The sequence below is a fragment of the Cinclus cinclus genome, chromosome 14, assembly GCF_963662255.1.
Source record: "Cinclus cinclus chromosome 14, bCinCin1.1, whole genome shotgun sequence".
NCBI classification, from domain to species: domain Eukaryota; kingdom Metazoa; phylum Chordata; class Aves; order Passeriformes; family Cinclidae; genus Cinclus; species Cinclus cinclus.
This window is the reverse complement of record NC_085059.1, coordinates 21,046,169-21,073,687: the sequence shown is the minus strand read 5'-3', so window position 1 is coordinate 21,073,687 and position 27,519 is coordinate 21,046,169. Positions and strand designations below refer to the sequence as shown.

The 27,519-nt window shown below is 44.5% G+C and overlaps 1 protein-coding gene across 1 annotated transcript; it reads left to right on the top strand.

Annotated features, from left to right (window-relative positions):
* The first annotated feature begins 48 nt into the window (after positions 1 to 48).
* LARS1 (leucyl-tRNA synthetase 1) lies at positions 49 to 24,860 on the top strand. Its single transcript, XM_062502071.1, has 32 exons — positions 49 to 235; positions 1,131 to 1,249; positions 2,583 to 2,670; positions 3,255 to 3,335; positions 3,762 to 3,902; positions 4,793 to 4,954; positions 5,639 to 5,751; positions 6,159 to 6,222; positions 6,764 to 6,831; positions 7,184 to 7,409; positions 8,476 to 8,563; positions 8,654 to 8,730; positions 9,374 to 9,427; positions 10,097 to 10,237; positions 10,936 to 11,013; positions 11,893 to 11,978; positions 12,069 to 12,134; positions 12,228 to 12,310; positions 12,952 to 13,090; positions 15,072 to 15,284; positions 16,116 to 16,173; positions 16,891 to 16,954; positions 17,525 to 17,708; positions 17,925 to 18,015; positions 18,872 to 19,012; positions 19,550 to 19,690; positions 19,770 to 19,880; positions 20,677 to 20,787; positions 22,169 to 22,273; positions 23,296 to 23,391; positions 23,744 to 23,876; positions 24,514 to 24,860. Exons 1-32 carry the CDS (start codon positions 230 to 232, stop codon positions 24,717 to 24,719), a joined length of 3,534 nt encoding a protein of 1,177 aa, XP_062358055.1. The 5' UTR covers positions 49 to 229; the 3' UTR covers positions 24,720 to 24,860.
* The last annotated feature ends 2,659 nt before the right edge of the window (positions 24,861 to 27,519 follow it).

Genomic DNA, 27,519 nt, shown 5'->3' with positions numbered 1-27,519 from the left:
CCGGCGGGCGCACACCTCGGGCGGGCACACCGGGCTCATTTCCCCCTCCCCATCGGCGACAAGTGGCCGCAGTGATCGCTCTGTTCGTTCTCCGTCCCATTCTCCTTCTTTCCCCTTCGTTCACGGTAAAAAGGGCCCGGTGTCCCCCCTCCCGCCCTTGGTACGGCCTCGGCTCCCCCGCCGGCTCCCGTGGTGGCGCGGCCCGCGCGGCCCCGTCAGGCGCGGCAATATGGCGGTGAGTTGAGGGGGAGGGCCGGCCTTTGGCTTTAGGGCCCCTCGGGGGCTCGTGGCGTTCCCGGCGGTTCCTTACCGTGTCCTTGGGGTCGCTCTTCGGCGTCGCGGTCTCCGGGAAGAGGGTCCTGCAGCGGCGTGCGCCGAGCCTTTGCCCGGCGGCTGCGTCCCCTTGGTGTAAAACGTCTTGGGATTGTCTTGGTTTTGATGGGGAAAAGCTAAATCCTCAACCTTTGCGAGTGCAGAATGCACGTGTCTGTAATGCGTGTGTCCTTTAACCATTCCTGGGTGTTATATGGTGAAATAATAAGACCCTTTAATACTTGCCATGTGTTTGTTATGTGATAAAATAATGAGGGGAAGGGCTACCGAACAGTGATTTAATTCAAATCGCTCGGAATGCTTTACCTGAGGAGCTCCGTAAGCTACAGCTGCAGTTGTTACCGAGCCCTCTTCCTGGCACAGGGAGTGCTGTGCCCCCTTCATGTGCGTCAAGAACAGGATGCGTTACATGGATTTGTGGAGTCTGAATAAACAGAATTCTGTGGGTGTTTCAACTTGTGATTTATATCCTCTTCTACCTCCCCAGTTCGGACCTCTCTGAGTTTGTTCTTTATTGGAAGATGACCAGCGTGTGTGTGTCACAGCTACTTTAGAGTCCTTTGCCATGGAAAAGGGTTGTTAATGCTTTCCTTGCAGATCTTAGGTCCAGTTTCAGAGGGCTGGATCTCAAGGTACAGGCTTGCAGAGTCATCACTGCTGCTCTGAGGTGTTGCTGCAGTGCTCTGGAGCAGTGCTTGCCCTTTCCCAAGGAGATCAGGAGTGGTCTGTAGTAGGATACAGTTCTGTTATTTCTTGCCCTGTTCAGCCAGGCTTCTCTTCCTTTCTCTGTTGAACAGGAGCGTAAAGGAACAGCAAAAGTTGATTTCCTGAAGAAGATTGAAAGAGAGGTCCAGCAGAAGTGGGACCACGATCGAGTGTTTGAGATCAATGCTGCAGACAGGAAGGACCAGAGGAGGTATCATTGTACTCGTTTTTTTACTGCTTGAAACGTCTTTTCATACAAAATCTGGTGGGGGGAAGAAGTGGTATTGAGCAGTATTCGTGGCTCAGCTGGAGGGACTTGCTTGCACCCTGTTGATGTTTCTGCAGCTGATGACATAAGGTAGCTGAGTATGTGTGTGGCTGAGTTCCAGTGGGATTGGAGAAGCTTTTTCATTCCCTGGCAGTGCCAGTACCCTCTGTGGTCTGAAAACCAACTTCTCTCTGGTGACTTGTGCTGTTTGACGTGGAGGAGGTTCCTCAGTGTGCTGCCTGAGCCCTCACCACTGGGAGATTTCACTTGGAGGGAAGGTGTGTCCTGCTCTGCCCCACAGAGCACAGCAGAGTTACACAAAACCCTGGCTTCTGCTGTGGCACAAGCTCTTGTACTTCTGTAGACCTGGAGCAAGGCCAGGTCTGGGGGAGGTCCCGGCTGTGGGGACAGCGGATGAGCCACCTTGGTCACCCCTGGCTGCAGCCCCCGAGGAGATACAGCAGAGCTGTGGGGAGGAAGAGCCTTTCACAGGTGTAGAGAGGGCTCTGCACTCTTGGGGAACACCATATGACTCTTGCTTTTATTTCTGCCTCAGAGTAAACCCTGAGAAACTTGTTTATCCTCTGGGAATGCATAGCATGCTTGGAAGTGCAGTTCCTCTGGATTTGGTGGGATCCATGCTCTTCACAGGTGTGGAGAGACTGCGTGGGGGAACAGCATGAATGCTGTGGGAGGGTCTCCGACTGGAAAAGCAGTGACCTTGGCAGTATGAGGTTAATATTTGGTGTATGGGAAAGTCAGACTAAACCAAGATAAATAGCTGAAGTGGTGTAGCAGGTGGCAGGTTCTTAAATTGTACATTTTGCAAACAAACAAATGACTTGGCCTTTATTCCTGCATGTTAATGGACTGGGGGAGTGTGTGAAGAGACAAGGTGTGGAGTGCAAGGGTAGAAGTAGAAATTCAGTGTCCTAAATGTAAATGTATTTTTATCTGCTTTGAGAGCTCTGGTTCCAACACCATAGTTATGTCTTTGAAACATCCTGCAACAATATATCCCTGTGAAAGGAGTGATTGCTTGCAGTATGCCCTTAAAGTCTGAACTCACAGATTGGGAGGTTAAATAAATGACTCTAAGCCTTTGCTGTAATTAATTTAGAGAAGCGGGATTAGAATTTGTTACCTTTGGGAACATGCTGTATCTATTTCAATGTTTCTGTGTGATGTCAATCCTGACAGATGTTTTGCTCGTGTATTGTCTGATGGTTATTTACAAAGCTAATTATGTGTTTTAATTATTTGACTTTCTTCTCAGCAAAGGGAAGTACTTTGTCACCTTTCCATACCCCTACATGAATGGCCGCCTGCACCTGGGGCACACGTTTTCCTTGTCTAAATGTGAGGTAAAGCTCCTCCTTTGCTGTTACCTTTAAATACTGCTCTAGAACAAATGCTGATTTTGCAGTTCAGTTTTGAACTAACAGAATGCCATATGCATTCCTTTATAACTTTAGTAATGACTTATTAAACTGCTTTTTTTCCAATATTTTCAGTAGAAATATTGCTAGCTGAAGGGAAATTCCATTGATGTAATTTTTAATTTAATGAGATGGGGCTGCAGGTGTTTCCCTGTTTATTCTTTGAAGTGAGATTTTTTTAGGAGATGCTGCTAAATGGCTCAGCTTTCTCAAGAGACCTGTGCCTTTTGTTTGTGCTTGCTGTGCTCTGTGTGGGAGCAGGTTTTGGGTGCTAGGGGTGGGATTCCACAGCAGCCCATGGGTGTGTGGTGGAGCCAGCCTGGCATGCCTGTGTGTACAGGCACAGGGGAAGGCCTGGAAACAAACTCCTGTTCCACCTTCCTGCCAGAGCTCCTCCCCAGTTGTGTCACCTGCCAGAGGCTCCATGTTAGAGAAGGAGTCACCCTATGTTGGGGCAGGTGCTGGCTCAGCTTGGGCCATTCCAGCTGTTCCATTTTCCCTTTCTCTAGTTCGCAGTTGGGTACCAGAGGCTGAAGGGGAGGAGCTGCCTGTTTCCCTTTGGGCTGCACTGCACGGGGATGCCCATCAAGGTGAGAGTTCTGCAGTTGCTGGGGTTGTTTCTGATGGGGTTTTTATCCCTAAGGCTGCTTGAAGCCTTGCTTACTGTCCATCCCAAACATCACCTTAGTTTATTCAAAAACTTACCAAGACAGTGTGATTTGGAACCTGAATTTGTAATAAACGTGTTGTGCTTGAGCTATAGCATCACTTCAGAAGATAAAGTGCTGGAAAACTAAATTTTACCTGTTGTATATTTTCCTTTGTGAGAAAATCCTTACAGTAAACCTCTTCCTGCCCTGGAAGGTGTTCTAGAAGTGACAGGATCTCCTAGATGTTAATGCAAGGTCCAGAAAAAGTTTGAAGCATGGAATACAAAATGTTATCAGTAAAACCCAGTCCTTGGCTGCGATTGCAGTTGGTTCCCTGGCTGACACACTCTCAATAACTCTGTTTAGGCTTGTGCAGATAAGCTGAAAAGAGAAATGGAATTGTATGGTTGCCCACCGGAATTTCCTGATGAGGAGGAGGAAGAGGAAGAAAATTCTGGTAAAAAAGAGGAAGAAATTATCATCAAAGACAAAGCAAAAGGCAAAAAGGTAAAGTTTAAACTAAGCCTTCCTGGTCTGAGAGCTGTGCTTTCAAAACTTGAGTGTGCATGTTGTAGGCTTTTCCTCTTTTGGGCTCACAGAAACCTCAGTGGATTGTAGGAAATAGCCCTGGTTTCTCAGATGTAGAGGATGTGTATTCCTGCTGTTCTGGTTATTGTTTTTTAAGTTGGTATCTAGCCAGTTCTGTCTAGATAGGCTCAGTAAAACTATCCAAACTATTTTCACTTACCAGGTATTTAAATAGGCTTTAGGATTTTGGGGGTATTCTAAAACAAGGCACAGAATCAAGTCTAGGAAAAGTTTATAGATAGTCTGTATGTTGTTTATGTATGCTCAAGAGATTGTCCCACCAGAACTGCTGGGTTTGGGGTTCTGGCTGCTCTGCAGGACAGAAGGTGTGACCTTGCCTGGGTCACTGTTGGGGAGAGACAGGAGATTCTCAAGGGACAGCAGCTGGGAAAAGTACCATGAGCAGAGTGACAGCAGCAAAGGTTTTTGGTACAGGTATATTTTGGTAAAGGTATCCACCTTTCTGTGGTACAAAAACCCATGGGTTTGAGCAGGGCCTTGACGACAGGCAGTTCCTTGCCAGGTTGTTGTGGCAGAGCCTCTGCAGGTGTTTTGGACATCAGCATGGAACAGCTGGGAAGAGGAGGGTTGAGGAATGAACAGTGAATGCAAGGTATGGTTGAATGGAAACTCTCTGAATACAGGGTGTAGAATGGAAACTCTAATTAATTACCCTCACTGTTAGAAGGAGGATGTGAGAATATTTGTATTAACTTGTGTGTCTGGAATCAGAAATCATAACATAAACAGAGGCAAATGCTCTTGCGACAGGACTGTGGGCTTCTTCCTAATCCCAGTTGTTCTTGCAGAGCAAGGCTGCTGCCAAGACTGGCTCTTCCAAATACCAGTGGGGGATCATGAAGTCTTTGGGTCTGTCTGATGAAGAAGTGGTCAGTTTTTCTGAAGCTGAGCACTGGCTGGATTATTTCCCTCCCCTTGCTGTTCAGGATCTGAAGAGCATGGGATTGAAGGTGACTCTGGGTGCTCCTAACCTCAGTTATACAAGCAGCCATACCTGTGTTGTTATTGTGTTTGAATGTGCTGCTTCTCCTTGAGATTTTCTGTGTAATGCCAGCATAATTCCAGGTTTCTGATAGTTATGGAAGGAGTCATTTAAGGTTTTAATGGTCTTGGGTGATAGTTAAGTGCTTTCTTATATAGAGCTTGTACCCTTTACAGTGGTCACAGCTAGAAATGAGTCCAATAAAGACATTATGATCTATGGTACCCATGTGAGATAACTTGTCTGTAGTCAGTATTGACAGTAACTCTATTTAGCATTACATTCTTCTTCCTAAAAGTATTTGGCCTGCTGACTACAGATTTTTGAAAATGAGGAGAAATAAAGATGATGAAGCAAGGCAGTGCTGATGAAAGGCAGCTTGAATGGTTGGTTAAAAGTACTACAAAACCTCTGAATTTCTCAGTCAGTGGAAGGACCTCGAGTCCTTGATTTCTCTGGTGTGAGAGAGCAGGCACAGATGTGTGTTTAAGCTTACACCATTTATTTATTTATTTATTTATTTATTTATTTATTTGCATTGTCTTTTTGGAGAGAAAGCTCCTTTTATTTTTAAAATAATAGTTATGGTATTATGAGATTCCTTTGATTTCTTGATTGTGTTTTCTTACTGGAGCCTCTTGCCCATTTTCAGGTGGACTGGAGGCGTTCCTTCATTACAACAAATGTCAATCCCTATTATGACTCCTTTGTGCGATGGCAATTCCTTACACTAAAGGAAAGAAATAAGATTAAATTTGGCAAACGGTAAGCTGCCACTCAGCTCTGAGATTCTGGGCTTGTGGATAAGCTCAGCTGTACCAAAGACAGAGCCCTGGTGTATTAAAAGCCTTGGAGTGCTTTTAACTCACATGAAACCAGAATCTTCCATTGCTGGTGCTCTGCCTGACGCGGTGAAATATAGTTGTTGTGCCAACAAAGTGTGTGAGATTTGTCTTCCGGGTTTAGTTTTCCTGTGGTGCCAAGTCAAGCAAAAAAGGGTCAATTCTGAAAGCTCTTGTGAAAACTGAACATTGGCACTGGTGGATACAAATCCACAGAAAATTTGAAAATAGCATTAAGAGGTCTTTTTTTCCCCAAGAGCTACATTTGTTTTCCTTCTTGCTTTATACACTATTTTACTCACTGCTAAATGAAAATAAACCTTTTTCTAGATACACAATTTATTCCCCTAAAGATGGACAGCCTTGCATGGATCATGACAGGCAAACAGGAGAGGTAATATTTTTACTTGACACTTTAATGCATTGCTTATGGTCTTAAATACTGAATAGAAAGTAAATTGCACGTTGGAGCAAAACATAGTTTGGATGTGCGGAGTCATTGTCGCTCAGCTGTCAGTGCATGTGAAAATTGAACAAACTGCTCTCTTGAGCAGATTTGTCTGGAGCTATGGATAATATTTTCCATGGTAGCTGTTTCTGTGGTTTCTGTGATCGTTTGGCAATCTGTGCCAGCAACATCATTCCATTGTGTTGTTATCTGTTGAAACCAAATACACAAGCTGTTGGTAACTTAGATGCTGCTGAGACAGTGTCTGTGACAAGTAAGTTTTTGGCTGTAGAAATACAGTATAACCTCTCTGCAGTCTGAATTGTGGTGGACAGCCTTTCGTATGAATGGAAATAGGATTTACTCTGAGGAAAGCATCAGTACCTTAAATAATGTTTGGATTAGGCTCCTGCAGATAGGATTTATTTTCTTTCCTGCTCAAGTGAGTTTCATTTATTGATTGTTGCATTGTTTGTGGGAATTGTAGGGTGTTGGGCCTCAAGAATACACACTGATAAAAATGAAGGTGTTGGATCCTTACCCTGCAAAATTGAGGTAGGTCCTGGTTTTTTAGTGGCAGATGGGCTCTGTTTCCTGGCCAGAACTGACCATTGAATTAAACAGTCTGCTTTGCCTAATGCAAAATTTAATTCCACCTGGTTATTCCCATCACTTCAAAGACCCGGTCAGAATTTTGAGCTGCTCTATTCGCTGCGTGTCCGTGGAACTCAAGATGGAATTCTAAAAAAAAAAAAAAGGAAAGAAAACGGAAAACCTGCACCAGATTAATGACCCTCTTTTGTCTCTTAGGCCGCATTGCTTGAAAGTTGATGTTAGTTTAAAAGCATGATCTGTGTGATCGGAATGATTTTATTTTGGTAACTTATCCAACACTCTTTCCCCCCAGTGGCTTGAGAGGAAAAAACATCTTCCTGGTGGCTGCCACGCTCAGGCCAGAGACCATGTTTGGCCAGACCAACTGCTGGCTGCGCCCAGACATGAAGTACATTGGCTTTGAGACTGCCAGTGGGGACATCTTCATCTGCACCCAGCGTGCTGCCAGGAACATGTCCTACCAGGGCTTCACCAAGGACAATGGCGTCGTGCCTGTGGTCAAGGAGCTGATGGGAGAGGTGAGCACCCTGCAGTGTACTGCTCAGGCTCAGCTGGGCCTCTGGGGCTAACGCTGAGAAAGGTGGTGGAGTTCTAGTTGTAAAGAGAATACAGCAGGTGTTACAGAGATTTTGGAGTGGCTGAAATCTTTAGTGACAAACAAGGCAAGCAACAGGCAGCTTCCTTGGCAGCCAAGGCACAGCTGCTGCTGGGAGAATAAGCTGGTGCACTTAGCTGGGGACAGATGCATTCCTGTTCCCTCAGCATGATGTGGTGAAAGGATAGTGTTAAGTAACACTTTTCTGCTTGCTGGGAAGAGTGGATGGAAAGGGAGGGGGAAAAGTAATAGCTAGAAAAGGTTGTGTGGAAAAGGCTTTTGTTGGTACTGACATTCCCAGTACATCTGTGTGAATGAAGCTTTCTTAGCTGAGTGAATGTCAGTGGTTTTGGGGTTTGCTGTCCTTAACTTGTGTGCTTTGTGCAAGTATTGTCAGTGGTGTTTATTCATCCTGATGCAAAGCACCTTCAGCTGTTTGCAGCCCTTGACCTCCATTCACTACTTGGCACCATCTTTCTTGATCTTGCTTCGAAGAATGAAGTAGAAAGTACATGTTTTTTTCCATTGTTAGTAGATGTGATGTGAATTCAAGCAAATTAGTAAGGTAGAAGGCAGCTGCCACATCTCCACTGCCTCCTGTCAGTGTGTGACTATCTTGACAGTGTGCTTTCCTTTCTTTGTTTAATGTCACTAATGACACTGGCTTCCTAAGCCATTTCTGCCTCTATGCTGTTGTGCTTCAGATACTTGGGAGCAAACTGTTCTTCTGCTTCCTATGCTTTCCCAATTCTACATACTAGTAGTTTGAGTTCCTTGGTATTTATTTGTTTTTTCTACCTGTCTCTCATAGTACCACACATTTTCATATGTACTTCCTCCTTGTCCATCTGTGTATAAAATGTATTTAATTTGTTTGTAGTGTGTCAGGAAAATTTACAGAAAATTTGAAGAGTATCAGCCAGGAGAGCTTGCTCTACCAGGCTGAAAGGCCCTGATTTACTGTAATGCTGTTCCTTTGTCCTGCTCAGGAGATTCTTGGTGCTGCACTTTCAGCACCCCTCACCACCTACAAGGTCATATATGCCCTGCCCATGCTCACCATCAAGGAGGATAAAGGTAATTCTGCAGAAGAGCCTGTTGGATGGGCACTGGCATTCAGCATGTGGGGACTAATCATTTCATCTGTTTATCTTTTCTTTTGCCAAGGAACTGGAGTGGTGACAGGTGTTCCCTCTGACTCTCCAGATGACTTTGCAGCCCTGAGAGACTTGAAAAAGAAGCAGGTCAGTCTGTTAACTGAATTGTTTCTGTTTCCTCTCCCTAGGGAAGAGGGTCAAAAGTGAATAAAAGTGGGTAAAATTAAACTCACATTTTGTCATTTCTAACTTGAAATCAAAGCAGTTAAAAATAAATCAAATTTAAACCTACTGGGCTAGGACAGATTTTTGGGTTTTTTTCGTACTTCAGGACTGAGTTTTGGACAAGAATCATGTAACTTGTGTTGCACATTAAGGTAGAGAGCAGCACCAGTGAAACAGAAATGAGTTCCTGTTGTGGAAATAACTTCCAAAAACGAGATTAAGATTCTCTATGAATTTCAAATGAGACTGAAAGTGATTGTGTCCAACTGCAGGAGTACCTCAACATCTGAATAGTTATCCCTTGCTACTGAATTTTTGTCTGTTCATTTCAGTGTAGAGCAATGTCAGGTTTTCCCCTTTTAAAAAATGTAAATGATTATAGCAAAGAATCATCTGGAAATGAGATGGGGATTGAGCTCGGGTGTCAGAAATGGTGAGAAGGCAGGAAAGTGGCTTTGTCTGTTTTGTAATAAAATGTTTTGTAAAAAAAAAGACACTATGAATGGATAAAACCCTTTAAATCTATAAGACTTCTATCTACTATTTTTTTCTTCCAATTTTCAAGGCTTTGAGAGTGAAGTATGGCATCAGAGATGAAATGGTCCTGCCATTCGAGCCGGTGAGTGCACCCAGGCCTGTCCATCTACAGCACACAAGGTGTTATGGTCCCTGATGTGAAATGAATCAGGAGCTGTGCTACCTCTTCCAGAGTTTCTGTTCAAAGTCCTTCTCAGCTGAAAGAGCTGAAAAACTTAGTTTTCGTATTTTCTTGCAGTTACAACATTTCGTCTGTTAAGGGTTGCAACCAAGATTTGTTATTCTATGCTATACTTCAGAGAGAAAGGAAAGTATCAACTTTTATGGGAATTATTGTTTTGGGAAATGGAATGCATCATTATGCGGATAACCTGTTGGTTGATTAAATCTTAGTGCCCTCATGGGCAGATTAAGAGGATATCTGTTCAATGCAAAAAGCTAAAGTCCCTCACTGTTAGCACAGCCTCGAGGCTGAGGCAGTTTTCCTTAGAAAATGCAGGTTACAGGTAAAGGCATCCCAGTGTTCTGCAGAACCCTTGGTTCCTCACACCACCTCCAGTCCTGGGACAGCTCAACAGTGCCCCTGGGGCTGCCACAACTTCTGGGCCACGAGTGGAATTGCAGCAATCTGTAAGCCCTGTGTAACTTGTGTTAGGTGACATATACGTACAGGGTGTTAGGTGTCACCGTGTATGTACAGGGTGAGCAGTGGGGTGCAGGAGGGATTTGACTGCCCTTTGTTAATTCTCAGGTGCCCATCATTGAAATCCCAGACTTTGGCAGCCTTTGTGCTCCTTTTATCTGTGATGAGCTCAAAATCCAGAGCCAGAATGACAGAGATAAGCTTGCAGAGGCCAAGGAGAGAGTGTACTTGAAAGGATTCTATGAGGGAGTAAGTAATACAAGATCTTGGTAAGTGCTTTCTTGGTGAGTTTAACTAGGAGGAAAAAAAAAAAAGGCAGGTAAAGAATTTTTTAAAAAAATCTCAAGAAAAGGGGACTGTGTCCTTTTTTCCCAAAAACAATCCTGAAGGACTTTTCATTTAGACTCTTCCTGTAGTAAGATTCTGCAGTTGCAGTTGGAAGAGTGATGTAGAATTGGAGGAAGTTTCCACTCATACATGCCTGTGCTCTCTGAGTATTATAACCTGGTTTCTGAACTAGTGATCATCTGGGGAGCTGATCCATTTTGTTGTGAGTATAGATAGGGAAACATATGAAATGAGCAAAGTGTGATTGTTTGCAGGTTTTTTGTTTTCTTTTTGGGTTGGTTTTGGTTTTTTTTTCTTCTCCTGTCTTTACCTCAGTAGCTCAACATGTGTATTTCTCAGCTGTACTTTTGTAAGCATGCAATAGTTTTTATTTCTGACTCTTTGCAATCTGTCATCTCTGTGTATGCTGACATGTGTACAAACCGTTTTTGGGTTAAGATGACTACACATAATGAAAAAAACCAATACCTGTAGTCTTATTTTTTGCATGTCAAAGATTGCAGCACCTGCTACTTCCTTGTATTGATTTGAACACCTATGGGACCTATTTGTTGCTAAATTTTGAAAAAAAATTATCTCCTGTGACCCATCTTTTACAGGTGATGTTGGTGGGTGAATTCAAAGGACAGAAAGTTCAAGATGTCAAGAAACACATCCAGAAGCTGATGTTGGATAAGGTATGTGACAGTGTGCACACAGCTGCTTCTGAATTGTCTGTTTTGTCCTTTTCACGGGGCTGAGCTGCCAGAGAAACCCCTGGTGTGGTTCTGCAACCCTCATGGTGCTTTGGGTCACTGCAGAGAGAGGGACCTGGTGTTCTTGGGCTGAGCAGCTTAATTAGAGTTCTCCTGTTCCCTGCCTTATTCTGTCACCATCCCTAGGACATGTTCTGGTGGTCCAGCTTATTCTGGACCAGTGTGAATATATTCCAGTATATTTATGAATATAGCTGGGAGTGTAGGACCTGAACTGCCAAGTCTCTTTCAAGCCAGTGAAGGGGGTGTGTGTTGTGCAAATGCCCCATTGCTGGGCTCCTCTTTCAGAAAACAGAGAGCAGTAAACAAAGAGTGTGGCATCCCTCTAATGAGACTCCTTGATGAGGACTGGGAGTGGGAGAGGCTTCAGGCCTTTAGTCATTATTCCCTTGTTGTGGCATTGTTATGTCCAGATTATACTGCATCAGCATGCATGATGTGTGCAAGTGGATTTGGAGCTCAGCATCCCGTTCTCCTTTGCCTTTCCCCCTTCCTCTGTCCCCCAGAGTTTCGTAGGAGCTGTTTCAGTCAGTGGGGAGTATTTTGTGCTTATGTCCTCCTTTTCCTCATGCATTCTGTACAAAGTGGTATGAGCTGGTACCTTAGAGAAGTATACAGAGTCAAGCCTTGCCTCATTTTACCTGAGGGAAAATACTGAGGCAGAGAGCTGTGCTGAGAGATACGCAGTAAATGCTATAAAGCACATTAGAATGGAGGGGATGCTTTTTAGTAAGTTATCAGTGTTTTCAATACTTTGCTCAGTACTTAAATCTCAGCTTTCATTGCCCTTTCAACTCTTAGGGTGAAGCCATGGTTTATATGGAACCCGAGAAACAAGTTATATCGAGATCTGCTGATGAGTGTGTTGTGGCCCTTTGTGATCAGTGGTAAGTGAAATAAAACTGTAGTTAGACAGTTGCTCCAGTTGCACACTACTTCTTAATTGCTTTATTACAATAAACCTCTCCCGACTGTAGGTATTTAGATTATGGTGAAGTGAGCTGGAAGAAACAGGCGTCAGAGTGCTTGCAACACCTGGAGACGTGAGTTATGAACGTGGCTGTAAAGGAGAGTGACTTTGCTGCTGTTGGTGGGGTCTGAGAGGGCTGAAAGCAGTAAGAGCTTCTTTCTTATAGGTTCTGTGAAGAGACTAGGAGAAATTTTGAAGCTACCTTAGGCTGGCTACAAGAGCATGCATGCTCCAGGACGTATGGCTTAGGTAGGCAAATCATTCCATTCTCAGTTAGTGCTTTGTAAGGATGGTACTCCTCATTTCTTTTGGAAGGCTTAAGTGCTGTACAACATCCCCAGTGATACAGGGAGGTGTGGGAGCAACATTGTGCAACTTGTATCTTGGCCCAGCATCCCAGAGAAGGTATGCTTTGTTGGATGTGCATGGGGCTGGTAATCTTTGCACTACTGCAGGTAGTCTGTGCAGCATCTTGGTAGCTTTTTGTCTGGGCCATTGATTTGGAAGGGACGTCAGAAGAGGGAACTTGTACCATCTCTTGGGTTTTCTCTTTGAGTTCTGACTCGCCTTCATCTTGCGTAGCCTGACTAGGAACAGCTCCTAGAAGTGCACTATAACCCACAGCAGATGTTCTCGAATTCACAGAATTCACAGTTCTTGAGCTGAGCTGTGTCAGGAAACAGATTGAAAATCAGCAGTTGTTTGCTCTTGAGTAAAATTTTCAAATGCATGATTTAATTTTTAAACCAAATGTTTTTAAAAGCATGAGTACTAATGAGTATATGTATGTTTATGTGTTCCATGGAGAATCATGAGCTGCTCCTGTGCTTGTGAGTTGTGTGTGTGGGTGGGGGTGTGCTGCTGGTGCTGACACAGCCTTCCCTACCCAGGGACCCGCTTACCTTGGGATGAGCAGTGGCTCATAGAGTCTCTCTCTGACTCCACCATCTACATGGCCTATTACACCGTGGCTCACCTGCTGCAGGGAGGGAACCTGAGGGGCCAAGGAGAATCTCCTCTGGGCATCAGGTAAGGAGAGGGAACCATTAAGTTCTCCTGTTTAATTGAGTGTGCTTATGTCCTGAATTGCTCTGCAGAAACACTTACCAAGGACACTGAATCTTTGCTTTTGTGTGTAAAAAGCATCTTTATTAAACTTACCATGAGCTGAGTTAGAACAGGTCTGCAGAGGGGCAATAAGGAGAGAAGTGAGGTAGGCAGTGAGAAAAGGAGAGAGAGCGGAAAAATGCTTCTGAAAGCATCTCTGAAGGACCTATGTGGAGAGTAAATCACCTTTTTCAATACTTCTTTGACTTGCCTTGAAATGGGCCTTGGCAGGTTGTTGTGTGATGGGTTTCAGTGGCTGTTTAGGTGTCTGCTTGCTGAGACTGTTGTGCACCACAATAAATTGTAGGCTCCAGTGTACAGAGGGAACAGGATTTATCTCTTGATTTTTGTCACTGTCACACTCCTGGAAGCTTAGAACCATATTTTATCCACAACTTGTCTGTGGAAGCCTTCAGGGCAAGGGGGAAGGAGGCACATGACCTCTTGGCTGGAGTGACTTTTAAGTGGGGTGATAGGGATCAGACTTCAGACTTAACTCATCTGCTCTAATTCTGTGTGGTTTATGGACTAATTTCTGGAGTAGTTTACATATTGGAATGGAAACTTTCCTTACTTGATGCTGTAACTAATCTAAAAACCATTTCCAAGGTAAAGATTCTGATTCTTACAGACAGAAATACCTCTGAGGCTGGGCAAGGCTGTCATGTGGGCTCAAACCTCTGTAATTACAGAGGAGCTATGCACAAGCTAGTTGTGTCTAGAAACAAGCTTTGAAGTGAGCATCCTGGGCCCTGAATTACAGATCTGATGTAATTAGGCATGTACAATTAGAGTGCTCTCCTGTGCAAGTAGATAACATTAAGCAGCCTTGGAAAATGCTTTTTACTGATACTTGCTCTGTGGTGTGAAGGAAAAGGGGGTTTATGGCCTATCCTTCCAGTCACCTTCAGTTACAGTGGATTTGGCATCAAACACAAGCCAAATCACAGCACAGGAATTGAAAGCATAGAACAAGAACTGTCGGAAACAAACCAGCAAAGCTGTGCCTGTAGGATTTGGTAGTACAGACTATCATCTGAGGTGTTTTTTTTAATGTGTGCTGGAAGTATTTGGGGTCTAGAATGCTTCTCCTCTCTGCATAGCAAAGGTCAAAGCTCCTTAACAGGTGCTAACACATAGCAGACTTTGGCTTGAAAGTATTTAATTTGGAATGCACGCAGTATCTGGTGTGCTCTGCTCGAGTTCTGAGAGCCAGGAATAAAGATCTCTGTAGAAACAAGAAGGATATGTGTTAATACAGCCCAGTGGCCAGCCACAGAGCTGTGGGTCTCAGTTGCATCTCATGAGTATTTTCCTTCAAAATTGTGGATCCTACCTCTGGTAATTGGTAAGATGTGTCTTGCAATCAATGGTAATTTTAAATGTTCGTTGCATTTGAAATGGGAAAAGACCACGAATATTTTCCATGTAGGATGCAGCCTTGAACTGTACAGCAGTTCTCTCCTGTCCTCCTGCTCTTTGACTTCTGGGAAGCCAAAAGGAATGGGTCGATAAGACATAGCAGTGAGTGGCTCTCAGTGTCCACCTCAGGTCACAGGTGGTGCTGGGGCTTGGGTGGTGACATTTGGAAAAGAAATGATCAGGCTTCCAGAATATTCAAGATTATGCTTTACTTATTAATCACTTTAACTTTATGGGAGTCTTTATGTTTTGTTGGGAAATCTCAAAGGGGAGTTTAAGCAGAGCATGGCTTGAGCAGTTCTGAATTTGTTTCTGACCTTGGATTCACTCAGGCAAAGGCCCTGGGCACTCTGTCCATGTTTACTGATCATGTGGACTGTGCTGTGAGAATGGAGCAACAGATCTAAGCTGTCTTATAGAAAGTGCTGTGGAGTGTGAGGAGCTTTCACTGACTGTGCAATGTGGGACTGATTCTGTGCAGGGCACATCAAATGAGCAAAGAGGTTTGGGATTACATCTTCTTCAAGACAGCTCCATTCCCTAAAACTGAGATTCCAAAAGAAAAGTTGGATAAGCTGAAGGAGGAGTTTGAGTTTTGGTATCCTGTGGATCTCAGAGTTTCTGGCAAAGATCTTGTTCCAAATCACCTGTCGTACTACCTCTATAATCACGTGGCCATGTGGTCAGAACAAAGGTAAGTTGGAGAGTTTGCAGTTCTGTTACATTTGCTAATGGCCTTTGGACTGTACAGCATTTAGAATTGTGTTGAAAAATGTATTCTTTCATATTGCAGCTTTGATACAATTGTCTGTAATAGAAGTTATTGAAATGGAAGGGGCTTCTACTATTATTTCCCCTGTTTTTTCTGCATTATCTCCTCCTATGGATTTCCCAGTGTTGAGTTGGATTCATGCACTGGAATTTATGTTGCTTTATTATTAAGTCTCCTCAATTCCTTCTCAAGCATGGTTAAAAGAGCCATGTATTCTCCCATGGACTGTGCAGGACTGGTTGGGAATCTTTGCCCATTGCATGATGCTTTTATGTTGAAGATACTGTTTGCATTCCCTTGAACTTTGCTTTAGGGGTTGTATGTATTTTCCTATATATAGGAAAAGTGGGTTTCTGCTTCATAGTAAAAGATGATTGTGGGTAATTTAATATCTCCTTCCTTCATGGGTAGAGATGTGGACCCCACACTGTTGTGTGCTCTTGGGCAGTGCCAATCACTGGCCTTTAAATTAAAAATATCTGAATAGAGGAAGGTGACGTAAATGAACTGTAATTGCAGGTGCACTGCTCCCTACCTTGCATTTCAGCAATGATAATCCTTAGCCTTTATACTGCAGTTCTTTTCATCTTCAGAGGCACTCCTTAATATATTTAAGACAACCCTTAGGTATTTTTTTTGAAGATTCCACTTAAGGTGTTTGTCTCAAACTGGCACATAAAATGCTTGTTCCTTTTTCAAAAAATAGGAAATGTATTTACTTTGCCAAAAGATTTGTATCTTATCGTCAAACAGGGAAAAGTGGCCAGTAGCTGTGAGAGCCAATGGACATCTGCTCCTCAACTCTGAAAAGGTACAGTGAAGTTTTGTGTGACATGGCTTTTATGTTGTCTGAATATGCATTTGCTAGCCAGACTGGAAACTTCTTGGGATGTAAGCAGGGGAAACAGTGACATTTCTTCATTAGTGCTCTCCAGCTTTTCATTCATTGTAGGTAAAAATCTGCCTTGCCTGTGATTCTATGTATCACTTTCCCTTAAGTCGGCTCTTGTGTAGTCTCACCAGTTTAGTGAAGAGTTCCGTGCATTTCTGTGAAGTTTTAGGGTAATACTGAATATTTATTTAACTAAAGTTTAGCTTTTTAGAGCATTGGAGTTATGTGCAGTGAGAGGAAAAAGTTTGTACCAATAGGTTGCTAATATGTGCAAGTACTGACACTGAATTAAAAGTACCTGAACCCAGGAGTTATATCTTGGAGACTGATAGGAATCAAAAAAACCCTGAAACAAACCCTGGTGGAGTCCTTCTTGAAAAATCAATGCAGGATGATCTGAAACTGCCAGTTTTAAAGTAGTGTTTAATTGAGAGAATTTCTGGAATTATATTTTGTTGCTGAGTGCATGCAGAGTTCAGTGTGCTTTTGCTGTGAGACCTCATTCAGATTTACCAAAGAGCTTTTTTGCTGTGATTCATGAGAAAATTGTTTGCCCAAACCCTTGTTGGGTCTGTCTTGCTTATCCACCAACACAGGGGATGTGTTAGAAAACAAACAGTCTTATCTTTCTTTCAGATGTCTAAATCGACAGGCAACTTCCTCACTCTCACTCAAGCTGTTGACAAGTTTTCTGCAGATGGTGAGTGCATTCTGACCTGAATCTGATTGCCAGTTATGCCAAAACTACTCAAATGAGTGTTCTGCTCTCAAAGGAGTTTATTGGAGTACTGAATGGCAATAAATCTGCCACTCACCACCTGTTCTTTTTGAAAAGCTGAACTCCACTTCGAAGGTTGGGATGTGTGTTAGCACACCTGGTTCAGCCAGGAGCTGCTGCTGGGGCTGAGCCCTGCAGGAGCAGAGCAGCCTGCTGGACCTTTCTACGTTCACTGAGGAGATCAGAACCCAGGACACACTGTTGGTGTGTGTGGGGTGTGTATGTGTCTGTGCCCTGTGTATCCGTGTGTGCCGTGCTCCTTCCAAGCTCCTGTGCTTTGGGCAGTGACTGTGCTGCTCTCCTGGTTCTGGTGTCTGTCTGGTCCCTTCCCAGGGAGGGCAGTGTTCCTCTCCCAGGGGAAGTGCCTCCTTTGAGGCACGGCACTCCATGGGTATTGGCCAGCTTGTGGCACCCAGCACAGCAGCTGGATATCCTCATGGATATCCCCAGGGATATCTGCCCAGCCGTGGCAGCTGATCCCCTTTCCTTCAGGCATGCGTTTGGCCTTGGCTGATGCTGGAGACACTGTTGAAGATGCCAACTTTGTGGAAGCCATGGCAGATGCTGGTATTCTTCGTCTCTACACATGGGTGGAGTGGGTGAAGGAGATGATTGCAAACAGAGATAGCCTGAGGAGTGGCCCAGCTAGCACCTTCAATGACAGAGTTTTTGCCAGGTATGGTACAAAGCTTAATAATACAGTTTGGGCCAGGTTTTTCCTTGCAAGGGGGAATCCTATAGTTATTTTTTTCTAAAAATTATTGAATTCTATAAAACAGAGCTCATTCCAGAGCAGGTTATGGGGTTTGGCTACATTGGTGACAGTTTTACAGTGTTGCCATTACGTAGGACATATGCTGTATTGATGTTGTCATTTCCCTTCCCTCCCCAGTGAGATGAATGCAGGCATAATGAAGACAGACCAAAATTATGAGAAGATGATGTTTAAGGAAGCTCTGAAAACTGGGTTCTTTGAATTTCAGGTAGGAGGTGGAAGAGAGTGACACCTGGTATTTGTTAGTTTGTGGATTTCTTTTGATCCTTCTGTCTCTGATCCTTTTAATTATACAGCTGAATTGGAATCAGAATTGTGCCAAGAAACAAGAGGACTTCAAGGGAATAAATGTGGAATTATAGAGGTCTGCTTGTGTCAGTTTACAAAGATCCAGAGGAAAGCAAATGCAGTTCTGCAAATAGTCCTGATACCCAATATGAGCAAGAAACTGCTTAAAAAAAAGACACTATTAAAAAGAGTGTTGCCTTTCTTGTATCTTTTGTGATAAAGGACTCTTTATGAGAAATCCAGATAATGCATCAATAAAATTGTTTGGAAGCATAGTGCTTTTTGATATCCTCCATAAACCATGACTCCAGAGTGTCTGCAGAGCCATGCTGCTCCATTTAATGAATTGCACACACTCCTTCATGTGGCTGCTCTGAGATACTCAGGAGTAGGGCTAAATAGGCTGAATTATGTGTAAAGATAGATCATATTCATTGCCTTTTTCTTAGTCCTTATTAGTATTGGTATGCAAGTTATTTGGGATGACAGCACCTGATGCACAGCTGTGGCTGTTTTTGTCTTCTATGTTTGTGCCAATAAACAGTTTTTTAAAGTACCACATAAATGCAAAATCCAATGGCCAACTGGCAGATTCACATGTGGATGCTTCAGGAAAATACAGTTCTTAGAACTCAGTAATGGATTATAACAAGCTGCTCATGTTGTGAAGGCGTGTTGGAGCCCACAGGGGTGTGTGTGTGGGGGTGTGTGTGTGTGTGTGACTCTGGGTGTTTGTCCCTGGCAGCAGAGGGCTGATGGCTGTGCTGTTGTTCCAGGCAGCGAAGGACAAGTACCGGGAGCTGGCCATCGAGGGCATGCACAGGGACCTGGTGTTCCAGTTCATCGAGGTGCAGACTTTGCTGCTGGCCCCCATCTGCCCCCACCTGTGTGAGCACATCTGGTCCCTGCTGGGGAAGGTACTGACATTTCAGTTCTGGCATTGATTCAGAGCTGAGCTTTTCTTTATTTCAGTAACACCCGTGTCAGATATTCATGTACAAGTAGACAAAATATGTCAGAATCCAAGGGGTTGTAGTGGCTCGGTGTCCCTGGAACAGTGACTGCAGGGGGCTGGCCTGTTACTGTGGTGGTGTGTGAACATCAGTATCAGTCACTAGCATTATCTGCTTACAAAGAGGTGATTTAAAATTAAGTGAAACAACACAACAGTCTTACTCTTCTGTGTGAAGCTTACTTTTAATGTTTTTTAAGCCCTCTGCTTGTAGATGGCAATCCCTAGCTGTATGGTAGTTGCGATTGTGTGTACAGTCCTGAGCACACTTGCAAAGAAGTGCTTGTTGGCTGTGTGCCCACTCCTTTAGGGTGTTATGGGTGGGTGCTCACTGAGATCCAACCTGGCTAAACTCTCTTTTCCAATCCAAGCTATCGTGGTTGGAAACCCACCAGCTAAGGTGTGTTCCCCTCAGTGCATTCCTGTCTTGCTCTGCCCAAAGGCTGGCTCCATCATGAGGGCCTCGTGGCCAGCAGCAGGGCCCGTGGATGAGGTGCTGATTCGTTCCTCCCAGTACCTGATGGAAGCAGCTCACGACCTGCGCCTGCGCCTCAAGAGCTGCATGGCTCCTGCGAAGGGAAAGGTGAGGGGCTGTTTGTGTGCGTGGCTGATCATTCTGTATTGCCTGGCGACTCCCTCCTGATTTTTTTTTCTTTCCTCAGAAAAGTACCAAAGAGCCTCCCCAGAAGCCTTCTCACTGCACCATCTACGTGGCCAAGAGCTACCCACCCTGGCAGCACACCACGCTGTCCGTGCTGCGCAAGCACTTTCAGGTGCTTATCCCCTCTCTGCTCCTCCTCTCCTCCAGCTGCTTGCCTGCTGTTTGGGGGGCATTATTCACCTATTGAAAGTTTGTAAGCTGTACATTGTTACCAAATTATTCCAATAGATTCATTTTCTTTATGCTTTTACAACTGTCCAGTAAGTTTTGATGCTTAACGAAAATGTCCCGAGGACTGTCATTGATTTAACAGTTGTGTTTCATTGGTTTTGACAATCTGAGTAAAAATGTGCCTATGCTCTGTTGTTTCTTCCATTTGTAAATGGTTAGCTTTTAAATATTCTTCTTTACAAGTGTGTTTTTGAGGAAAGATGGTTCTCTGACAGACTACTGCTTGCCTTCCTCTGCAAGGGGCTTAGAAGCTTTGTTCTAGTCCTTGAGTAAGTGTATACCACTCAGCAGTGTGACAAGAAATAGCGTGACATGGGGAGACTGCTGAGAGTGGCTTTTGGGATCCTGATGAACCATCCTCAGCTTGAGCACACCAGGGTTGTAGCTGATGGATTTGGGAGTCCTGACTATTCCAGCTTGTGGCAATGAGATAAACCAATATTCCTCGTGTGGAATTTGTTCTTGGGAGTATTCACCTTTGGGCATTGTATAGACTTTCTTCTGTATTAGTGTTAAATGCTGTTTGGGTTTCAAAAGGATGAGAAAACTATCTGTGGAATCATTGATGCTGGTAAACTTTGCTAGTATTTATGGGAGAGCAGGAAAGATATATGATATTGAAGAGCAAGTTTTTTCATGATAGCTCCTCTCTTTAATGCTTGTTCATCCCTGTTTAGGCCAGTGGAGGTCAGCTGCCAGATAATAAAGTAATTGCCAGTGAGTTGAACACCTTGCCAGAGCTGAAGAAGTACATGAAGAAGGTGATGCCTTTTGTTGCCATGGTTAAGGTAAGTGTCAGAGGGACAGTTCTGGTACAGGAAAGGCTTTTGTGGGTGCAGTGTCCCCCTGCTTGCCCTTTGTTTGTTTGGCACCTTCAAGGGTTTGTTAATGAACATCTTTTACATCTCTAGAAGAACTGCATAATAAAAATGTCTCTATGTGAATTAGCCCAGGTGAAGGGCTTCAGAGGAGCAGAGAGCACAGAGCAATTCTGGAGCTTCCTGTCTAAGTTTGTAAGAACTGTAGGGATGTGTTAGATCCACTGATCCAGCTAGGAAAGATCAGACAAGCTCTCAGTCCTAAGAGTTGGGGCTGGAACATGGCTGTGTTTTGGTGTCTTTATTCTGGCAGCAGTGAGTGATCCCTGGAGCATGTGAGGAACGAGCTGAGACTTTCCTCAAATCCATCTTTTCTTTATTCTGGCAGCACTGAGTGATCCTGGGGCATGTGGGGAAGGAGCTGAGACTTTCCTCAAATCCGTCTTTTCACCTCCAAAGAGCAACAACCTATTTCCCACAGAGACATGGAAACTTCTGAGCTCGGACTCCCCTGAGCAGTGTCTTTGAAACCAATTATTCATCAATTCCAAGGCACAAGGAGCATTTCTGCTTGTGCTTCCTACTCATCAGAGGAGGGCTGGAATGTAGGAGCACCTCTGTGATTTACAAAGGGAAGCAGTTCCACATTAAAAGGGAATCTTTCACATTACACTGATGAGGAAACCAGGAAACCACAACCATGCTGAGGCTGACAAAGCAGAGCTTCAAAGGAGACAGCTGGCTCAGCATGTGAGAGCCAGGCAGGGACAGATTAAACTCCAAACAGGAAGTTCTGTTTTAGTCAAAAATAAAAAAAAGTGTGGTTTTTAGACTGCCTTTAATACTGTGTCTCTTGTGACTGTTGCTGCTGGCTTTCTGGACTAATTAAGTTACTTTTATGTTAACGTACAAAGTGGTGGTTATTTCCCTGCAGAGAACTCGCTGTGAGCACGTCCAGGTGTTGTGGGCTTGTCCTTTATTTTAAACTGGGTCATAAGCCTGAGTTTCCTGCTGTGAAATACCACTGAAATGCTGACTGATTCTGTGAATTCTCAACCTGCACATTAAGTAGGGATTTAAATAACTGTGAATGTCAAATACCTTTTCAATTCTATATTAAAAACGTGTTCTAATTGCTGTTACTCCTCCCATCAGTGTCACCAGCTCCCTGTAGAAGAAGCCCTGTTATAAGAAAATTATTGCTCCAATGTTAATGTTGTGCCAGCAGAGAGCTCTCAGATTTACAAGCCTATTATTTTCATGATTAATGTGGATAGTTTGCTGTTTTGAAGCATCATTCTACTTACAGCCTTTAGAGGGTTTTAATACTTTTTTCCCCTCTCCCTCACAGGAAAACTTGGAGAAAAATGGTTCTCGTGTTCTTGATCTTGAACTGGAGTTTGATGAGCGTGCAGTGCTCATGGAGAACATTGTCTATTTGACAAATTCCCTGGAGGTTGGTACAGATTTGGCACCTACTACTTGACATTTGTTGGGATAGCTGGAGCAGCAGCCTTCCCTAAGGCTCTAAGCCTTGTTATGTTAACTTCTGGTAGGTGTGCACTACAAACGTGGTTACAGAAAACAGGGCTGCTTTTCACTGCAGTTCTGGGTGTAGCTGTGACAGTGACATCCACTGGTACTTTTGAGGAGACATTTTTCTCTGAACCAGTCTCCATCTCAGGTTTCCAGCTGAAGAAATTAGAAGGAGCTGCTTCAAGGCATCAGCATGAGCAGTCAGTCCTTGGTACCTGCAGTGGCATGCTGGCTGCAGCAGGCTGCCTGCCCTCTGCAAGGAGCAGGCTCTTGGCAGGGCTTTCCACACTGTGCTGTGGAAAAGGCATCCAGTCTGGTAGCAGTTGTGCTGCTTCATATGATGAGCAGAATTTAGTTTAATAGGCAGCATAGTAATGAGGAGACAGCTCAGGCATGTGGTGTTAAAAAACCCAGAACAAATAAAACCAAACAACACCAACACCGAAAGTCAAAATCAAAAGCAATTGTTTTTTAAGAATTAGGAGCTGTATATATTGCAGAGCTGATGTAACCTGTGCAGTATGAAACAAGTGTGGCTTTACTGGCCCTTTGTCAGAGCAAAGCCAAGAGTGAGCAGCAGCTTTTACTGTAGGGGTCTGTAAATCTTCACAGCCCCCTGACAGGGGAGAGAGCAATGTGTTCTCAGAACAGGGAGACACTGCTGGAAACAGCCAGAAGGGCTGGGGGCTTTCTGGGGGTCCCTGTTCTCAGAGCCTGACAGTGGGGTCTTGGCACCTCACACAGGGAGTAGGTGACCCTCAGAGATCCCTTCCAAACAAGGTTTTATGGGTTCAAGTGTGCTTTTGTTGCTTTATGTCAGTGCAGGTTTGCTTTCCCTTTTCCTACATGAGCAGCTGTTCGATGGGGCTGTAACCTCTGCTCTTCCCTCTAAAACTATTAAACTCCTGCTTATTCCCTCCTCCCCCATTCTTTCTTTGACAGCTGGATCACATTGAGGTGAAGTTTGCATCTGAAGCAGAAGATAAAATCAAAGAAGACTGCTGTCCTGGAAAACCATTTTCTATATTCAGAACTGAGGTAAAATCAGAAATTCAGATGTTGGAAGTCTGAAAACTTAATTTAAAAACTTAATTTGAAACTTTACTTTTGTTTGGGTTTTTTAAAATATGCCATTTAAAAACTTTGGTCAGACATGAATGTTTATCATGTATGAATATTTCTAACCCTAAAAGTAAAAATGTCGCTGATTTCCCTTAAACCCTTGTTGTACCTTGGGCTGCATTTTAGAGTTGGGGCAGTGCTGGTACCCAGGTTCTAAAGAGATTTTATTCCTCTGGAAGGTTTATTAACAGCAGATGTTTAGTTTCATGTTTCTGCTGAGGGATCACATGCACAGGTTCTCCTTTAAGGTGTGTATTGTTTCTCACAGCCTGGTGTGTCTGTGTTCCTGGTGAACCCTCAACCCTCCAATGGCCACTTCTCCACAAGAATGGACATCAGGCAAGGGGACAACAGAGAGACCATCATCAGGCGCCTGATGAAGATGGACAGGGGGATCAAAGGTAGCATCAGTGCAGCTGTACAGCTGTGCCACCTGCTGAGGGGGGCACACAGGTGTGACATGCCCTGTGTGTGCAGGGATGTGAGGTACTGCCAGCTCCTGCTGGTGGAGGCTTGGGAATGGAGCGAGATGAAGCAGGGGCTCCATCCCTGTCTTCCCAGAAGGTGTCAGTGTGCTGTTGGGCACAGGGCTGCAAGGCTGCACTTGCAGGAGGGCTGACCTGAAGGGTCCCAGGCTTCTTGGTCTGCTTAGCAGTCTAATTATTAGTCTGGCTTTTGATAGGGAATTGTATTGAAATCAACTCTCACCTTCTTCTTGCTCCCAGTTTCTGCAGTTCATTCCTCAGAAAACGAGGAACAGCTGTTCAGTTACTCAGACCTGTCCTGAGCCAGATTAAGCAAATTCAGTATTTGCAATGTGGCATTAGGAGCTGGTGTTTCTGTGTGGTTTATCCCCATTTCTGTTGGTAACTGTAACCACTGAAGGATGTTGTTGTATTGCTGTAAACCTTAACATGACAGGTATTGCCATGAGAATATATTTCCTCGGAGCAGGCGTGGAAGTTCCAAGGGCTCAGCATTGCTGTGGTTAACTCTGTGTACAGCTCCCATGCCTGACCTGCTGCTCTCTCTGTGCAGATCTCTCTAAGGTGAAGCTCATGAGGTTTGATGATCCCGTGCTTGGGCCCCGCCGCGTTCCAGTCCTTGGCAAAGAGGAAGCAGGGAAAACTCCTATCCTGGAACAAGCCACCTTCCACATTGACCTGGCCCAGAGGCATGTCTGTGTCACTGAGAATGGCCTGACAAGGGACGTTGGGGACACAATTGTTTACCTGGTTCACTGAACGGGCGTGTACCTGGCAGTGAGAAGGTTCAGGGAGGGACTTTGAAGCATCTGTATTAAACAAAAGGGAGAATTTGTCCTCTAAAAAAACCAGCCCACCCAAACCAACCTGAGTTCACGTGTGTGTTGTCCCTGCTCTTTGAAACAGAGATATAATAAAATTATTTTCCTCTGGTGCTTTGGCTTCTCTTGAAAAGAAACAGTTACCCTGGAAGGAGACTCTTCCTTTCCAGCTGTGGGCAGGGTCTTCAGAAACAAATGTGAATGCCACACTTGGAATTGCACTTGTTCCTCCAAGGAGCTGTGCTCCTCCTCAGCTGCATCCAGCTCAGCTGCAGGCTTTAACTGAAGAGCCTGGTGCTGCCTGGGTGGGGGAGAGGGGTGGCCCTGGCAGGTGGGAACTGCTGTCACACAAGGCAAGGAGTATGCTGGTGTCACCTGTGCTGGCTCAAAGTCATTCTGACACCTTGCATGCCCAAGGTCTCATCACTGTGTGTTCTTTCCTGGGTACTCAGACTTCTTCCCATCCTGTTTCATACCCACAGACAGGCACCCCCCTCCCCTTGCCATCTGTTCCCAATAGGCAAAACCTGAAATAAGAAAGTGAAAATAAACATTCTTGGGCCTTTTCATGCAAAAAGTTTTAATGGTGCCACAGCAGCTTCCACGGGCTGGTGCCTCACACAGTGGGTGCCAAAACTTTCCTGAGCCCCAGTGCCCCCCACAGTGCTTCCAGTGCTTGAGGGGCTGTAATCCATTTGGCCCCAATTAATTTAATTATTTGCAGGCTACAGAGCTAAGCATTAGTGCTACAAACTTAGATGAATAAACTTCTGAAAACTTAAAATATCTTTAAAACTTTGCTTTTTTTTTTTTTTACAGAAATACAAAATAAATAGCTTAAAGATTAATATAAAACAGGAAACTAATATCTTCTTGTTTATTGACTTTTCTCCCAAATAGTACCTTAAATTGAAAAAAACCTTTAAAAAATGAACTTCATTTCATGGAAAAAATATTCATCATCTCTGAATTTGTCCAAGTGCCTCTGAACAATAAACTAAACATATTTGATTTATTCTTCCTACCCATCACCGACTAAGCAAAGGTTATACATCCTACAGTTTCTAAGATACATATGTAAAAAATAGTAATTTATGATTTCTCACTGATGGTGACCTGGCTGTAGTGTTTCATTGGAGCATTCCCTGGGCTGGGTCAGAAAGGAGACAATGGAACTCTGCTTGGTCGTGTGCATGTGAAGGATCAGGGAACTTTTGTTGACCCCTTCTGCCTGTAAGATCTCTTTTGGCTGCAACTTTGAATACATCTTTTCCCCCCTTCATTACCCTTACAGTCGTCCTCAGGCTGGCACTGGGCATCCCTTGCGGATGGATCCTTGGATCCATCACTGCTTCCCACTGGGAACGCATCCCTACACAAGAAGGGATCAGCCATGGAACTCCCATGGGCTTTGCTGGCAAGTCTCCATCTCTTCATGGGCAGTTTGGGGTTCTAAACACTGGTTCCATGAATATTTGGAAATGTTACTTTTTAAATGGGACAGATACTGAAGTATATGACAAAAAACCTGAAAAGTCTTGAGCTGTGATTATGCTTTAAGCATGTCATTTCACAAATTAACTCCAATGACTGTTGGACAATGAATAAACCTCCTCAGATCGATAAATGTGTGATTTTACACAGTCCCAGGCTGCTCTGGTGTTTCCAACTAAAACGTTTTGGAGCCAGTGTTTGAATTCTTAGTTCCCAGAGGGAGAGGGAACTGATGGACTGAGTGCAATTCTGTTCATTTCTGAGGGTGCTGGGGTATGTGGATGTGTCTCAGAGCCAGAGCCAGCTGCTTTGTGGTCCAGCTTTAGAAGGATGACAGGAGTTCTCAGCACAGAGCCAGCTCTTCTGCCCCGAGGCACTCAGCTGTCTCTGAGGTGCCATCGCTGAGCTGGACTCACCCTCACTTCTGCAGCTGCTGCCACCCTTTGTACCTGGGCGCAGAGCATGCTTTCAGCTTGTCAGGGTGTTTCTGCAGGAGCTGCAATACTGACAGAGAGCACAGAGTGAGAACAGATCTGTGCCTTGGAGGTTGCTGTGCCACTGAAAATCCCCACAGGCAGACCCAGCTTTCCTGCTCCACAAACATGAAGTCTGGAAGGGGGAAGGTCCAGGGGTTGTGGTGCAGTTTTATTGTTTTATCCATTCCCTTTGTGTAGTTTTAGGAAAATGTGTCCTTCTCTGAGGCTGTGCCAGGGAGTCTCCATTGCTCAATGGAGTTCCTTCCTCGGGTTTGTGTGCAGGTAACCGAGGGTGGGATTTCAGGGCAGTTTTGGAGGGAGCACAGCTCCTCCTGTCAGGTGCTTGCAGCTGGGCTGGGAACTGCTGATGGATAAATCAGCAACGAAAACTAAGTATGAACCCCAAAATCTGTTGTGCAGAGGTTTGTCTGAGAGCACGCACGGCTCTGCTGGCTTCCCTGGGATTCACAGCAGAACGCTTGGACTGGGGCAAGCTGGAAGCCAGAGCTGGTGCTGCTGGGGCAGAGCAGGGTCTGGGCACAGTGAGCTCTGAATTCTGCTTTCTGTTACATAGACAGTGTTTCATGCATCTGAAACCCATGGATCCCACTTAAGATATTTACAACAGCCACATGTGAGTGGGCAGGTGTTAGGGAGGGCTGGAAGGAGCTGGTGGGCAGGAGGTAGCTGACAGGTGATCAGAGGAAAACAAGCAATGAGGAGAAGGGAGATTCAGCGCCCTCACTGCAGAGCCTGGGTGACTGCAGT